The sequence below is a fragment of the Saimiri boliviensis genome, chromosome 16 (assembly GCF_048565385.1).
Source record: "Saimiri boliviensis isolate mSaiBol1 chromosome 16, mSaiBol1.pri, whole genome shotgun sequence".
NCBI classification, from domain to species: domain Eukaryota; kingdom Metazoa; phylum Chordata; class Mammalia; order Primates; family Cebidae; genus Saimiri; species Saimiri boliviensis.
In genome coordinates, this window is record NC_133464.1 from 72237519 (window position 1) to 72254166 (window position 16648).

The 16648-nt window shown below is 36.5% G+C and overlaps 1 protein-coding gene across 3 annotated transcripts in view; it reads left to right on the forward strand.

The window, feature by feature from the left end:
• Positions 1-16624, forward strand: part of ALG5 (ALG5 dolichyl-phosphate beta-glucosyltransferase) — a 49054-nt gene extending 32430 nt beyond the window's left edge. For all 3 annotated transcript variants that reach the window (XM_074387825.1, XM_074387824.1, XM_003934415.4), the window contains exons 8-10: positions 3670-3821; positions 13860-13945; positions 16369-16624. In XM_074387825.1, the coding sequence (XP_074243926.1) occupies positions 3670-3821; positions 13860-13945; positions 16369-16484 (354 nt within the window). In that variant the 3' untranslated portion in view covers positions 16485-16624. The remainder of the gene's footprint in view (positions 1-3669; positions 3822-13859; positions 13946-16368) is intronic.
• Positions 16625-16648: the final 24 nt, after the last annotated feature.

Consider the following 16648-nt stretch of genomic DNA (forward strand, 5'->3'; position numbering starts at 1 on the left):
TGGTGAAAAACAGAAGATAGTTTGGAGAAATAGAAAGCCAGAGACAGACTAAGGAGCCAGTGAGTAATCTAAGCAAGAGATAGTTCTTGTATTTGTTAGTGGTGGCTGTAGAAATGAGCCATGTGTTTTGGTTTTGTTTTTCATGGTGTAAATTCTTTTCACTTAGAACTTGCATTTGTTGAAAACTGAGTTTTTCCTATAAATACACTAGTATTAAAATGAGATTATGCTGTGGTGTAAATCTTTTACCTAGTACTGCTCTTAGCCAGGTATCAAGGGATCAATCGTAGGAACCACGTGTTTGTTATTTATCCTGTCTCCATCCATCCATTCTTTCTCTCTAAAACCTAGCGTTTGATTTAGTGCTCTTGGTTCCCACAGAATTGGCTGCTATTCTGTAGGAAGAAAGGATAACCCGTGATACTCACTAGAGATCATTGGTTGTCTACTGCAGTTGCTGTGACAACTGCAGCTCAGTAGGCTTGTTCAAGTCCAGTTTACTCTGCTAGAACCATACCTGTCTCATAAAAGGTTGTCTCTGAGAGGCACAAGATGTGCATCTGCCTCATGTCCAAAAAACTGCAGCTTCGCTTTCCATTTCCTTTCATGTGCTGTCAGTAATATAAACCCTTGCATGGTGATCACTCTGTGGACAATGAGAAAATTATGAAAGAATTAATCAAGATAGCAAATGACAACTTCAATAGCTTATTGCATAATGTTCAGCCACATCTTTCCTTGATATTTTTCTACATTTCTCAATTATTTTACCACCTGTTTTACTGCTCCCTTGGAAGACAAACATGATACTGCCCTGATGGAGTCTTATATCATCCCTAAAAGTGCTTATATTCCCATGTGTTCTATGTAATGGTAATGTTTATATACTGTCTGGCTATTCTTGAATTTATCATTTAAAAAGGATTTAAAAATAGAATCCATTAGTGGTTATTTAATGTTTTTAGTTTTTGTTTAAAGAGTCTTTGCTTAAGTCCTGGGACTTCTTTGAGCTGCTTATTTTAAGATAATGAAATAAGCAGTCAGCTCTAAATTTCACCTGAATTAATTTCTTGTTTACATTTCATAAACATTGGAGATATTAGTGTTAACACTGAAACAGGGAATATCATTTTCCTTAATGTTTTAAACGGCCATTTCAGAAGATCATATAAGCCTACTCTCTGACTTCAGTAGCTTCACTTAACTAAATAAGTCTATCCTATGTTTTAGGTGTCCTCTAAATTTTAAGATATTTTGCAGAGTTCTAAAAACAAAAAACAAGATTCTCTTTTTTTGTGGCTAACCTTGTTAGGCTTTTCAGTATGTTAGGAATCAAGTAACTTAAGGTCTTCATGTGAACTCTACATTTTTCTGCTTTTTAAAAAGCCATTATCCTAAAAAAAAAAATCATCTATTAACATCTAAGCAAAAATAGTCATGAATAGTTTTATTTGCTAACAAATACACTTACTCAAAGAACATTAAAAATCATTCAAGAAGAATATTTATAGGTATTGTTTTTCTACCTTTAATTTTTATTTTTCTATCTTTCAATTTCTATTTGTTCCTTTCCTAAGTGTAAGTGCTCTTTTGGAGGTTAAATCAGTCAACCAGTATTTATTGGAAGTATTTTATATGGAAGGCACTGAGAGCATGCTGTTGTGAGATTCCTAAAGTATTTTAAAATGAGGTTTCTGCCCTATCTACTTAGAGAGGTAAGACATACTTACATCAAACCATAACTAATGATTCTAGATGATAAATGAGAAGTGCTAGATCATTTTTAAAAGTTTGTTTTACATACCTTACAGATAAGTATTTTATTCTTCCTTTCCTTCCTGCCCTATTTAATACATAAGTAAAATTGTGGTCAGGAGAGTAAAATAAGCTTTCAGCCTTTCTTCCTTTATGAAGAACATTATTGAGTTCCTGTTATTTTCTATGCCAAACATTGGCTATAGTCTTTAAAATAATCTCATTTAATCCTTATAATAACTTTGTGAGGTAGGCATTATCGTTCTCATTTTATCAGTGAGGAAATGGATTTAGAAGGTTGAAATAACTTGTTCAAGGTCACCTTGCTAATTAGTAATAGAGCCAGGATTCAAATATAGGCCTACTCAGTTTAGTGCTTTTTCTTTTCTTTTCTTTTCTTTTCTTTTCTTTTTTTTTTTGGAAATGCAGTCTCACTCTGTCACCCAGGCTGGAGTACAGTGGCCCATCTCCCTCATTGAAACCTCTGCCTCCCAGGTTCAAGTGATTCTTCTGCCTCAGCCTCCAGAGTAGCTGAAATTACAGGCGCCTGCCACCACACCCAGCTAATTTTTTATAGTTTTAGTAGAAACGGGTTTCACCATGTTGGCCAGGCTGGTCTCAAACTCCTGACCTCAAGCAATCCACCTGCCTCAGCCCCTCAAAGTGCTGCGATTACAGGTGTGAGCGACTGCACCCAGCCTCATTTCTGTGCTACTCTGTTCCACTGTAGTTCTGTTTGATGATGATAGAAAAAGGCACACAAAGGAAGAATGATACTAAAAATTATAATTTTGAAAAGCAAAAGCCAAAAGGAGGAAGGGACCTTTATTCTACAGTATGAGATATTAAGTGTTCTAATAGACTCTTAATAGGTTGCTTATGTACGTAAGTAACACATCACTGCATGAGTCTATTACCTTAACTAAGGAACATTTTAAGAGATCCTGTCTTAAAAGAGCTGGGTGTACTGGCACACACTTGTGATCCCAGCTGCTCTGTAGGTTAAAGCAGGAGGATCACCTGAGCCCAGGAATTAGAGGCTTCAGTGAGCCATGACCATCAGTGGACTCTACTCTGGACAACAGAAGGAGTCTGTCTCTCAAAAAATAAAATTGTTATTTTATTTTTTTTAAAATCCTATCTTTTTTTAAATCTCAAATATGAAAGTCTTGAATACAGTGATAATTAATAATCTTAGGTTCTTATGTTTTAAAGTATGCAATGTTTATTGAATAATGAAATAGTCTCTTACTACTAATAATAAAATTAATCATCAATAACAATAGTGAAACTTCAGATAGGATTAAAACCTACTTTAATTCCAAAGTATTAAAGAACTCAATGTTTTAAATATATTTAATTAGCTCTCTGGCATACTTAGAAAGACCAGGTGTGTGTTTCAAACTCCTTTGTAGTCCATAACCTTCATGATACTCTGCTATATGTCTTCCGTCCATATTCTCATTAGCTAAGTATCAAACTGCAGACTTATATCGTGTTTTGCTTTGTCAATACATCATGGAAACGGACATCTTTTTTGAAACTGAAATGCATGTGAGGCAAAGCAGCATAAAATATGTAAGCAAACGAGATGTTCTCCTTGCTCACAGCAGCCCTAAACCTGTTTCTCCTGGTAGGCTGAAGCCCTGGCCACTCAGAGTCTTGTGATTTTTCTTGTCTGACTCAACCTCCAGGAAATGAGTAACTGCTTCTTAGTACCTCCACTCTGTTCTAAGGAGTAGGCATCCTTGCTGTATCTTTATTTGGTTGGTGAAGCTCATGGAACAATGGTGTTCTTATGTAAGATCTACCAGTCAGTTAAATATTAAAATTCAGTTGTCTACAGCCAGGTGTTTTCAGTCTCTCCTTTACAGATGAATGGAAAAGTCATTTATATTTTGTCTTTGTTTTCAGCGTTCTTACTTCCGTACTCTTCTCATGTATGGGTTCCACTTTCTGGTGTGGTTCCTTTGTGTCAAAGGAATCAGGGACACACAGTGTGGGTTCAAATTATTTACACGAGAAGCAGCTTCGCGGACGTTTTCATCTCTACATATTGAACGATGGTAGGTTTCTGACTGGAATGTATCCAGTCTCTTATTACCCAGCAATCATTCTAGGTAATGAGAAACAGCCCTGTATTCTTATAATGAACATGCAGATTTAAACAAAACTGACACTAATGTATGTAAACTTGATCTTGGCTTTATACTTTTCCTGAGTTGGATCTTAATGTAAAAATATACAAACCGAACAATATAATATAAAGTTATGTGTGTTCACCTTAATTGTAGACATTGAGTGGCCTGAAAACATTTTTTTAGACATTCTTTTTTTTTCCTTTGACCTAAAAAGAAAAAGCTCAGAAATATCAAAACAGATTAGGGTACTCATTTTCTCTTCTTCCTTCTACAGGAGACAAGGTCTCTCCTAAGACCAATCTTTTGACCTCTACATCTCCTTCCATCTATCCACCTTGTCAAAACCTAATCCTGTCCATGTATTTCCTCTCTTCTGTATTCAGCCTTTTCCTCTCCATCACATCTTTCCCAGAACCCTCTCCGCTGACCCTGCTGCATGCTTCCAGCTTTAGCCCTGTCTCCTTCACAAGCAACTTTCTCTTGAAAAAGTGGTTTATAGTCACTGACTTTGTTTTCTTGCTTCTCACTCATTTTTCACTCTACCTTAATATGGATTTTCTCCCATTTCTTCTTTTTTTTTTTTTTTTTTTTTTTTTTTTTTTTTTTTTTTTTTTAAGACAGAGCTTGACTCTTGTTGCCCAGGCTGGAGTACAGTGGCTCAATCTTGGCTCACTGCAACCTCTGCTTCCAGGGTTCAAGCAACTCTCCTGCCTTGGCCTCCCGAGTAGTTGGGATTACAGGCACCCACCACCACACCTGGCTAGTTTTTGTATTTTTAGTAGAGACAGGGTTTCATCATGCTGTCCAGGCTGCTCTTAAACTCCTGAGCTCAGGTGATCTTCCCATCTTCCCACCTTGGCCTTCCAAAGTGCTGGGATTACAGGCATGAGCTACCTCGCCTGGTCTGCTTCATCTTAACATCTAGCTACATCCATGCCATTGAAGCCAGTGGGCATGTTAAATAACCACTTGTCACACTTAACCCATCAGCAGCATTTGATACTTCTGAGCTGTCTGTTGAAATATACTGGAGATACAGGTGGCTAGCACTGTCATACAGAAGCTGAAACCTTGACATCAGCCCTGACATTCCCTACATGCATGTGCATATATCCAATCCATGACAGGGCCTGTTGATTTTAGCTTTTATGTCCTTCCATTTCTCTCCATCTCCATCACCGCCATCCAGGACACCATCCTTCCCCAAACTACCATGCAGTAGCCCATGAGGTCTTTGCAAACTTAGGTGTGATCACATATGCACCTCTTCTGCTTATAATCCTTATGGGCTTCCCAGGGTCTTTAGTTTGGCCCCACCTATATCTCCATATGCAGATAATTTCCTTTTCTTCATGCCCCTTCTCACCTTCTCCTTCAAATCTTCCTTAGGGTAGCCTGCCCTCACTCTAAATATAATATAATGAGCTCAGGTGCCCCTAATTATATTTTGTTGCAGTACCATGCACTGTATTCATAGCACCTATGACATTTGTAGTTTTTCTTATATTTGTGTAATTACTTAATCTTTCTTTTTCATGATTAAAGCATAATCTTTCTCCATGAGAGCAAGAGTAACATTTAATTTTACTTATTAGTATGTTCTACTATCCAATATCATGCCCAGCATATAGTAGGTACCCAATAAATACTATTGAAAGAATTAATACTTAGTCATGGGTTCTGTGTGAATCCATATTGGGTATCTGCATGACTATTCCAGTATGTGTCCATTTTTAAAATCTCTACCACTTTTGTGCATCTCTTTTCAAAGACCTGTTGTCTTCCTAGAAATAGATGCCATATAACTCCCAAAATATTACTTTTAAAAATGTAGTTTCAGAGTTAAAGTTATCATTCAGACTTTTTTTTAAATCTTTTTTTCTAGATTAAAACTTTTTTTTTTTTTTTTTGAGATGGAGTGTCCCTCTGTTGCTCAGGCTGGAGTGCAGTGGCATGATCTCGGCTCACTGCAACCTCCACTGCCTCTTGGGTTCAAGCAATTCTCCTGCCTCAGCCTACAGAGTAGCTGGGATTTTAGGCACCTGCTACCACACCAGGCTAATTTTTGTATTTTTAGTAGAGAGAGGATTTCACCTTGTTGGCCAGGCCGGTCTCAAACTCTTGACCTGAGGTGATCCACCCACCTCTGCCTCCCAAAGTGCTGGGATTATAGGTGTGAGCCAATGCACTCAGCCTAAAACATTTTAAGTAATGTACATTGGTTGTCAAATTTAGATTTGTATTTTTATTATGTTGAAAAATAAAATAAACTGATAGGTAATAGATTCCAAAATCAGAAAATCTAATTTAAGAAATGACTCTAGAAGTAAAGCCCTCTGGCTGCATTAGTTATTTTTCAGTCAGCTATTAGGTGCAGAACTAGGGTCAGAGAAGCAGGTTCTTTGTAGTTTGAAAGAAAGAATTTAGAAATTGAGAATATTATTTTTCATTGTTGAGGATCTTTCATTTTTATTGAAATATAAAAGGTTAGGATTGATAACTTAAAAATCATGAAGCTTCCCTGTCATGATGGTTCTAGGGCAGCATTGTTTAATAGAAATATGAGACAGAGGTAACGCATATATTTAATTTCAAATTTTCTATTAGCCACATTAAAAAAGTAAAAAGATGGCTCATGCCTATAATCCCAATTCTTTGGGAGGCTAAGGTCGAGGAGATCACTTGAGGCCAGAAGTTCAAGACCACCATGGAAAACATAACGAGACCCTGTCTCTAGAAAAAAAAAATTTTTAATTAGCTGGGTGTGGTGGTATGTGCACCTGTAGTCCCAGTCACTTGGGAGACTGAGGCAGGAGGATCTCATAAGCCCAGAAGTTTAAGCTGCAGTGAGCTATGATCACACACTGTACTTTAGCCTGGGAACAGGGTGAAATCCTGTCTCTTAAAAAAATTTTTAAAAAGCAGATAAGGTTTATTTCTTATCCAGTGTATTTCCAAAATATTGTCATATCACCATGCAATCAGTATGAAAAGAGCTGAAGTATTTTACATCATTTTCTTTGTACTATATATTTAAATTTACAGCACATCTCAATTCAGACTAGCCACATTTGAAGTGCTCAGTATCCTCATGTGGCGAGGTACTGTTGTACAGTTTTTGTGGGGTTAAGTTAAAGAACATTGTTGGGTTTTTTCTTTTTTTTTTTTTTTTAATGTTAATGTAACATGCAAGTCTTTTATTTATTTTGGTGTTGATTGTCATAAGATTGACCTCACTTATGGGCTGCGCATGGCGGCTGACACTGGTAATCCTAGCACTTTGGGAGGCTGAGGCGGATGGATTGCTTGAGCCCAGAAATTGAGACCAGCATGGGCAACATGGTGAAACCTGTCTCTATTTTTTTTTTTTATTAGACAAAAATGATTAGCTTCACTTAAAATTTTAGCAGCTCACATTTTTATGTTTATTTGGTGCCTCTAAAGAGGAACCACCAAATATACGTATATCAGCTTAATGAGCAGTATGCCCTTCACCACAGTAATATGTCATCAGTGGTTTTTATTTAAACATCTCTGTTCCTGTAATTTAAATCAAGACTAAAGAACAGTATAAGTTAAGTTACATAAACCAAGTTGTACATCTATGTCTTATTTCCAAATGTCATTTTTGACATTTGACTATTTTTTTAAGGATTGATCGAATTTTTCTCAGAACTTTCAAGAAATCAAAATCAAGTGGAGTTTCTAGGTATTAGAAATCTGTAAAGGAGTATACCTAAAGTTAAGACTCTCAGTATTGGCCAGGCACAGTGGCTCATGCCTGTAATCCCAGTAATTTGGGAGGCTGAGGCAGGTGGATCACTTGAGGTCAGGAGTTCGAGACCAGCCTGGCCAAAATGGTGAAACCCCCTACTCTACTTTAAAAAAAAAAAAAAAAAAAATAGCCAGGCATGGCAGCAGGCGCCTGTAATCCCAGCCAATTGGGGGGCTGAGGAAGGAGAATCACTTGATCCTGGGAGGTGTTGGTTGGAGTGAGCTGAGATCAGCCACTGCACTCCAGCCTGAGCTGAGGCAGGATAATCACTTGAACACTGGAGGCAGAGGTTGCAATGAGTCGAGATTGCACCATTGCACTCCAGCCTTGGCGACAGAACAAGGCTTCATCTCAAAAAAATAAAATTATTAGCTGGGCATGGTGGCACATGCCCATAATCCCAGCTGCTCAGGAGGCTAAGGCAAGAGGATAGCTTGAGCCCTGAGGTCAAGGCTGCAGTGAGCCATGATTACACCACTGCACTCCAGCCTGGGCAATAGAATGTCTCAAAATAGTAATATATGTGTTTTTTTCTTTGAAATGAACTTTATTTCAATGAATACTTTTTAATCAGTGTTATACATGATTATAATGTTATATATTGCATAGTTTGATAGGCTTATAACAGAATAGTAATTCCTTGCCCCAATTTGCACTCCATAGCTGTGGCCACTTTCAACTGTTTTATTGCTATTTCTTTGTGATATATGCATTTGTATTCAAAATAATGGGTCTGCATATCTGTTTCTCAGTTGTTCAGTTTTAGATGTTAATTTCCAAAACAGGAAATCAATGCTAAGAAAAAGTTATCTTAAAAGTCCTGTATACCCTCCTCATGGAAACTCCAATACACTTTTAAAATAATTCTTTGTTGTCAGGATTGTCATAGCTGTGTGAAAATAATTCACATTTGAGTGCAGCATGATTATATTACCTTTTTTTTACTGCTTTTTGTTTTCCTGAAGGTAATAAATATTTTGGGGTTTTTGTTTTCGTGATTTTACTATGGATCTGTTACTTACTGCTGTTCAGGCTCTCAAGAGTATAGTTATCCCTCACTGTGCGTTCAAACACAGATTCTGCATTTCTTCATTTTCCCATCTCAGAAAGCTCATGCCTTTCTGCTTGCTCTCTGGCCTGTGATACAGCCAGCTCTGTCCTCTATCTCCATTTAATTAATTATCCCCCTATTTTAGTAGAGCACATTCCTCTATTAACTTTCTAAAAACATGAGAAAGAAGCTTTTTGATTTCTTACATGTGAAAAAAAATTGATTCTACCCTGTGTTTTATACTTAGGTGGAGAAGGGATTATAATAATTCAAAATGGAAATTTTGGAAATGGTTTTTCCTCAATTCGGGAAACATTCCTGTATTGTCTTTGGCACTCCATGTTTCTGTGAAGGAGTCCAATTCTGAGTTTTGACTCTTTGCATGTTGTTCCCACCCTCTTTTGGAAGCTTTTTCTCCACAATGTCTTGAAACACTATGATCCTAGGCCTTGATGTAGTTCTTTGTCATGCATTTCGTTGAGTCCTCATTAGGTTCTCTGATTTCCTTCTAAATCTGGAAACTGTGTCCTTTAGTTTGTTTTTTTCCTTTGACAAAATTAATTCATTTAATAAATATTTGAAGTCTGTGATAAAAAATTTTTTGATAAAGTTTTTAAAAATGTTTTTAAATTGACAAATTATAGTTGCATATGTTTATGAGATACACAGTGCTACGATTTATGAATACAATGTGGCATAATTATATCAAGCTAATTAACATACGTCCGTCACTCTTAAATACTTATATTTTTGTGGTAGGAACATTTGAAATTGACTAGCAATTTTTGAAATGTACAACACAATATTATTAACTATAATCAGTACAATACAATAGAACTCCAAAAAAACCTTATTCCCCTGTCTGAGGCTTTGTACCCTTTGACCATCATCTCCCCATCTCCCCATCCAGCCTCAGGAAAACACCATTCTACTCTCTGCTTCTATAAATTTGATTGTTTTAGACTCCACATAAAAGTGAGAGGATATGCAGTATTTGTCTGTCTGGGTCTGGCTTATTTCACTTAGCATAACTTAGCATAATATTCTCCAATTCCATCCATGTCACAAATGACATGATTTCTTTTTTAAGGCTGAATAATATTTCATTGTGTACATATACCACATTTTTCTTACCGTTTCATCTGTTGATGGAGCCTTAGGTTGATTGCATAACTTGGCTGTTGTGAACAGCACTGCAGTGAACATGAGAGTGAAGTTGTCTCCTCAACAATCTGATTTCAGATCTTTTGGATAAATACTCAAAAGTGAGATTGCTGGACCATATGGTAATTTGTTTTTAGTTTTTTGACGGACCTCCATACACTTTCCCATAATAGCTATACTAATTTACATTCTCACCAACAGTGTACAAGGGATTCCACTTCTCTGCCTCCTCACCAGTGCTGTTAACTGTCATCTTTTTTACAATGGCCATTCTGACAGGGGTTTTAATTTGCATTTCCTTAATGTTGAGTGATGCTGAGCATTTTTTCATGTATCTCTTGGCCATCTGTATGTCATCTTTTGAGAAACGTCAATTCAGACCCCTTGCCCATTTTTGAATTGAATTAATTATTTTCTTTCTATGGAGTTGAGTTCCTTGTATATTTGGGATGTTAGCCCCTTATCAGATAAATGGCCTACAGATATTTTCTTCCAATCCATAGGTTGTCTGTACAACCTGTTAATTATTTATTTTTGTTGTGCAGAAGCTTTTTAGGTTGATGTAATCCTGTTTGTCTATTTTTGCTTTTATTGCCTATGCTTTTGGGATCCAATCTAAAAAGCACATGACCCAGACCACTGTCATGTAGTTTTTTCTCATTTGTTTTCTTCTTGTAGTTTTACAGTTTCAGGTCTTTTGTGTAAGTGTGTAAGTCTTTCATCCATTTCAAGGTTGTTTTTGTTGTTGTTGTTTATATGAGGGTCCAGTTTCATCTTCTGCATATGGAGATCCAGTTTTCCCAACACCATTTATTGAAAAGTCATGTCCTTTCGTTCTGAGAAATGTTTGTTTCTTAATCTTTTTTTTTTTTTTTTTTTAACAATCTCTCTTCATTTTCTTTTCTGTCTTACAAACAGATGTGGAACCTCCTTAGGAGTTCTATAGTTTTATCTTTCTTCTTTTCTAGTTCTGTTCTTTTGAGATATCCACTCTTCTTTTTGAATTTTTCTCTCTGCTATCAAAATTGTAATTTCCTAGAACTCTTTGTTTTTCAGTATTAACTTTTAAAAAAAACCTATTCTTGTTTTATGACTACAGTATCTTCCACTACCTCTGAATATCTCATTTAAAACTTTGTCATTTTCTTTACCTGCATTGTTTATGTTGCCTCTGATTTTTTGTTTCTTTTTATCACTCATTGTTCCCATGCCTATAGTATGGCACTTAAACACTCAGTAGAAGCTGTGTCCATGCACAGAGTCTCTGGTAAATTTTGCTGCAGGTTAAACCAGCAGAGCCATGTGTGACAAAGTCCCAACTGTCATTGTCTTTTGGACAGGTCATTTTTATGAAAGTGGAGTCTTTCAGTCTCCTTACTAGAAGCTGTGAACCTGGCTGTCAGCATTCACAGAACAGAGAAAAAGCATGAGGGGAAGGAAAATCTTAGATGTTCAGTGAGTCGTACTTGCAGCCCTGCTTGTGTCTTGACCTGAATACATCATTTGAGGCCTTCAGTGCCTGAGCCTCTCGGGTGCTCTGTTGCACCCTTTTCCCACCGTTCTTGTCCATGTTCCCTACAACTTCCAGATTTTTTTTTAATTAACATCTCCTCTCATCTTTGTTCTTATGTTTATTCCATATTGTTGCTTTAATTTTAGTAGGGCTGCATGCAGGAGGCAACAGTGGGATTTGTGTCTATCTGCTGTGTTTAACAGGGTGTCAGCATACTTTTGTCCTTTGGGAATCTGTTAGTGAGATAACAGCTGTAATAAGAACTGATATTTGCATAAACAAATGAAGGCATCTTAGTTGGAGAATAACCCTTATACTGTTTCCTTATAATAACTATATAAGGCTCTATCTAGAAGTACTTGGTATTTTAGTTAAAATGTTTGCTTAGGTAACAGACTGGACACTTATAATATGGTGATATGAGCTGCATTTTTTTGTATGTGTAACAAATATCTTCATGTCTTCTAAAATGTTTAAGAGGAGGAAGATGTAATTTAATTTTGGCTTGGGCACAGTGCTCAAGCCTGTAATCCCAGGACCTTGGGAGGCCAAGGCAGGTGAATCATTTAAGCCCAGGAGTTCAAGACCAGCCTGGGATACATAATGAAACCCCTTCTCTACAAAAAATACAAAAATTAGCCAGGTATGGTGGCACAGAGATGAAAATTTAAAAAGAGGGCTGGATAATAAAAATGAGGAAATCTCAAAAGAACAAAACTAGAAAAGAATAGAGGAGATACAATTGTAGGACTAGTAAAGAATATCTGGGCCTGTGCTCCCAGATATTTGGGAGGCAAAGGTGGGAGGATCACCTGAGCCTAAGGAGGTCAAGGCTGCAGTGAGCCATGATTGCACCACTGCATTCTAGCCTGGTTGACAGAGTAAGACCCTGTTTAAAACAAAACAAAAAACCCTTTGGTCTGGGGTATTTTTTTTTAATTTCAATAAACCACCCCACTCTTTTTTACTCAATATTTTTGTTTTGGGTATTTGGTAAGTCACTAGCTATATAATGATAGCATTAGAAATAATATATAATAATCTTGTTCAGGTTACCAAGTATCATTAGAACTACCTCACTAGCTAATATTTATTTTTGTGTTAAAAGGAAAAGTTAAGGGTTAAGCACCAGACTTAATATTGAAATTATTTCCCTTTTCATGAGTATCAAAATTCTAGGAGACAAAAGTTTTAAAATACAACACACTTTTATAAATGGTTTTATCATCTTAACTAAATATTTTATTTGGATAAGAAAAAGCATTGTTTAAAAAAATAGCTTTCTTATTGAATTGTCCAAATACTTGGAGTATAAACTATTTATGTAATAGATGATAATGGTATTGTGGCAAAAAACAAACAAACAAAAAACTCACAAATTCAAGTTGTCTGGGATTGGAGAAATCAAATATAAGTGGATTTTAAGCGTTTTCTTGTCTGTGTTAATAATGTGTTTTACAACCAAGCCCTAGAAGTTTGAACTATACTCTGTGCAGCCTAGAAAGTGGAGACTGATTCATGGATGAAAGCAAAACAGTCAAGGACTTTAGACAGGTTAAATGAGGATGAAGAAGATTTAACAGGTCGCTAGCAGTGCTTTTCTTCCTGAACTCTAATGCCAGTGAGAGAAGCAACTAGTTCAGAGAAATTTTGTAAGCAGAATCCAAGAAAACTTATGAGTCAGGATTCAGAAGCTTTAAGGAAAGCAGGTTTGACGTAAGCCAACACGCTGAATGGAGAGAAGCTTTAAGAAAGACCATTTATAAGTAGAAGGTTGCACTGGAGTTAGACTGGAAATGGCTTTAATAGTATATGTTAGTTAAAGTAAGACAATATATCAAATTCCTACGTATGTATTAGTTATACCCAAAGAGTATTTCAGACTAGTCCAAAGTAGCTTTTTACTTTCAGTAGTTGCCGGTATTATATTATCCAGGACAGCACAAGGAAAGAGAACAGAAAAAACAAGACAGACCCTGGGGACACTGTATTAGAAAATTAACCTTGATCCTCTGATGGTAGAAGAAAATAGCAAGCAACTCTAAAGTAATACAAAACAATCGCAACTAGAACGTCTCATAGTTTTACCAGCTCTCTGAATCAGTAAAACATGTTGTCATTTCTTTACCTTGAGCTAGTTAAGGTTAGGATTGAAAACCATCAGTCTTGAAATTTTCCAGGATTAAATTTCTTCTTTGAACCCTTGAAGCTAGTTTTACCTCTGTGAGTTTCTGAGTTATGATAGAGATACGGTATTATGCAGTGATATTCTAAATATTTGCCTGGAAGCTTCTGAACTACTCAGCTTTGAATTATTTGACTTCTGTGAATCTGATCTTCAGTTTTATGGTATAAGCTTTATATCTGCCATGTAAGCTTCTTTAAAACATGCCAAGGTAGAGATTATAGTTGTGTTCTATTTGTCTTTAAAAATAAATATCAATCTATTTTCTATTTTAGGGCATTTGATGTAGAACTGCTGTACATAGCACAGTTCTTTAAAATTCCAATAGCAGAAATTGCTGTCAACTGGACAGAAATTGAAGGTGAGTATATTGTTTATTGTAAGACTGATGTTTAGTCAGACAAGTAAAGTCAGCTGGCTTTAATGTTCTCCTAGCTCCCCTCATCAGGGCCTTCTCAGCTGTCTTGACTCAAAGATCCAGTTCAGGGAAAGTATTACCTACTAATACCTTCCATCTGGCTTGCTGCCGTTTACATTTTTTGTCTTTTTGTGAGGCCTTCAGTAGGCCTACTAACCTGTCCAGGAAACTTCAATAAAACCACCTACAATAGATAAGGTCATTCGGATCTGAAGTTAGAAGGTTGACAGTCTTTGAGATAAATTTATTGTTTGCGTTACCATTTGCTATATATATTTTTTGATCACACGGTGGATATTAATTGAGTACCTACAAACCTATTTGCAAAGCTAACTAAGAGATAAAAGTTTTTTTACGGCCGGGCACCGTGGCTCACCTGTAATTCCAGCACTTTGGGATACCGAGGCAGGTGGATCACCTGAAGTCAATAGTTCGAGACCAACCTGGCCAGCATAGCAAAACCCCGTCACTACTAAAAAATACAAAAAATTGGCCAAGCATGGTGGCGTGTGCCTGTAATCCCAGCTACTCAGCAGTCTGAGACAGGAGAATCACTTGAACCCAGGAGGCAGAGGTTGCAGTGAGCTGAGATCACACCATTGCATTCCAGCCTGGGCAACAAGAGCAAAACTCCACCTGAAAAAATATAAATACATAATTAAATGTTATTTTACCCCAAATGTCTACAATCAATTCAGAGCCATTTAAAACTATATCTGTACATATATCCAAAAATGTAAAGATCTCAACTCTGTAATAACTTGAAATCTATCATAAATCTAATAATTCCTGTTTTAAAAGGCTTAGGCAGCTCTAACTGTATAGAATTTTAAACATATTCTAGTTATCTCCTTACCTTAGAATGAACCTAAATTAATTCTTGGTGTGGGAGCAGTTAACACAATCAACTGGAGATTTTTTCAAAGTCCACCTCTCTTCCGGGTGAGCCCTTTCTTTGAGAGTCTTTGTTTCAGTAAACCATTATTGCTCTATAACCTCAGATGTTTAGGGACAGAAAAAGGTTAAGAACCAGTCTCAAGATTAAACAAACTGTTTAGTCTAGATTGAATTCAAGTCTCTTTATGTCTTGCTGAATCAAAGTGAGTTTACAAAAAACTTAGCTCATCTCCACAGTAGCTGCCTAGAATCAAAGGGGATTGGGAAGCAGGTAAAAGGATTGATCACTCAGGGGTATCATGATCAACTCTGTTGATCTTTGGCCAACATAGACTCTATAGGAAGATGAAGTGGGGAAAAGTAACAGTCCATTTTATATTGTCATTTTCTTATTTCCATTGCAGAGATAGTTGTATTATAATATGCATTTTAGGTACCTCAACTTTCTCATTTGTAGGATGAAGATAATATTTGGTCCTGATTAATTATAATGTTTCTACAGTGCTTTGGTGGTAATGTTTTCAGAAGAAAGCTGTTATATAAATTCAGAGCAGTGAGAAGGTCTTCTTTAAATATAAAGTAATTATAATGAAATGTTAAACCTTCCTCCTGATACTTCTTTATCTGCAGGTATACTATAAGTAATGGTTATAAGAATCTGCTATGGCTGGACATGGTCTTTCATGCCTGTAATCCCAGCATTTTGAGAGCCCAAGGTGGGGGGATCACTTGAGCCTAGGAGTTTGAGACCAGCCTGGGCGACATAGACCTCATCTCTACAAAAAAATTAAAAAATTTGACAGGGGTAGTGGTGCATGCCTCTGTAGTCCCAGCTACTGGGGAGGCTGAGGTAGGAGGTTTGGATCACTTGAGCTCGGGAAGTCAAGGTTACAGTGAGCCATAATCATGCCACTGCACGACAGCCTGGGTGACAGAGCAAGACTTTGTCTCAAAAACACAAAAAACTAATCTGCTGTGATACCTGGATCTGATATTTAATTAGGCTGGTGTTCTTGTGTAGACAAAGAGGTCTGGACAAAATTATCTTAAGTCTGATCATAGGCTTTATTTTTTATTAAGATTGGATTTACGTAGAAATCATCATTTATCTGTTATGCTATATCTTTAGTTGTTTCATATGTAATTAATTTCAGTAGTGAATAGGTTTTTTATTAGGCTTTTGTAGAGCCCTCACCTTATGCAGTCTCTCCTTTCTGTATAGTAGGACCATATGAAATTTGCACTAGTTAGATCCTCTCAAGGTTTATTTCACTTCAAGGTGTTCTGTTTTTGTTTTTAGAGAAAATCACTCACTTCAGCTTTGAAATTGTTTAACTTTTTGGTCCACGATTTAAAAAAAAATTAAGGTGCTGAAGGCTCACACATACCATGTAGGCTGACTTTAAACTGATATGTTTTCTGCTGAGTTTATTTAAGCTGATTTCCTTTTAATTATTTTTAAATTGCAGGTTCTAAATTAGTTCCATTTTGGAGCTGGCTACAAATGGGCAAGGACCTACTTTTTATACGACTTCGATATTTGACTGGTGCCTGGAGGCTTGAGCAAACTCGGAAAATGAATTAGGTTGTTTGCAGTCTTCAGTTGTGTTCTTATGCGTCAATGACACATTTCATTTCATTGAAACTAAAAATTTTTTTTTCCCTACTTTACCTCCCCAAAACTAAAATTTTAAGTAAAGCTGGAATAAACTTCTTGCCATTGTCTCCCTTTTGATAATTTTAAAGAAT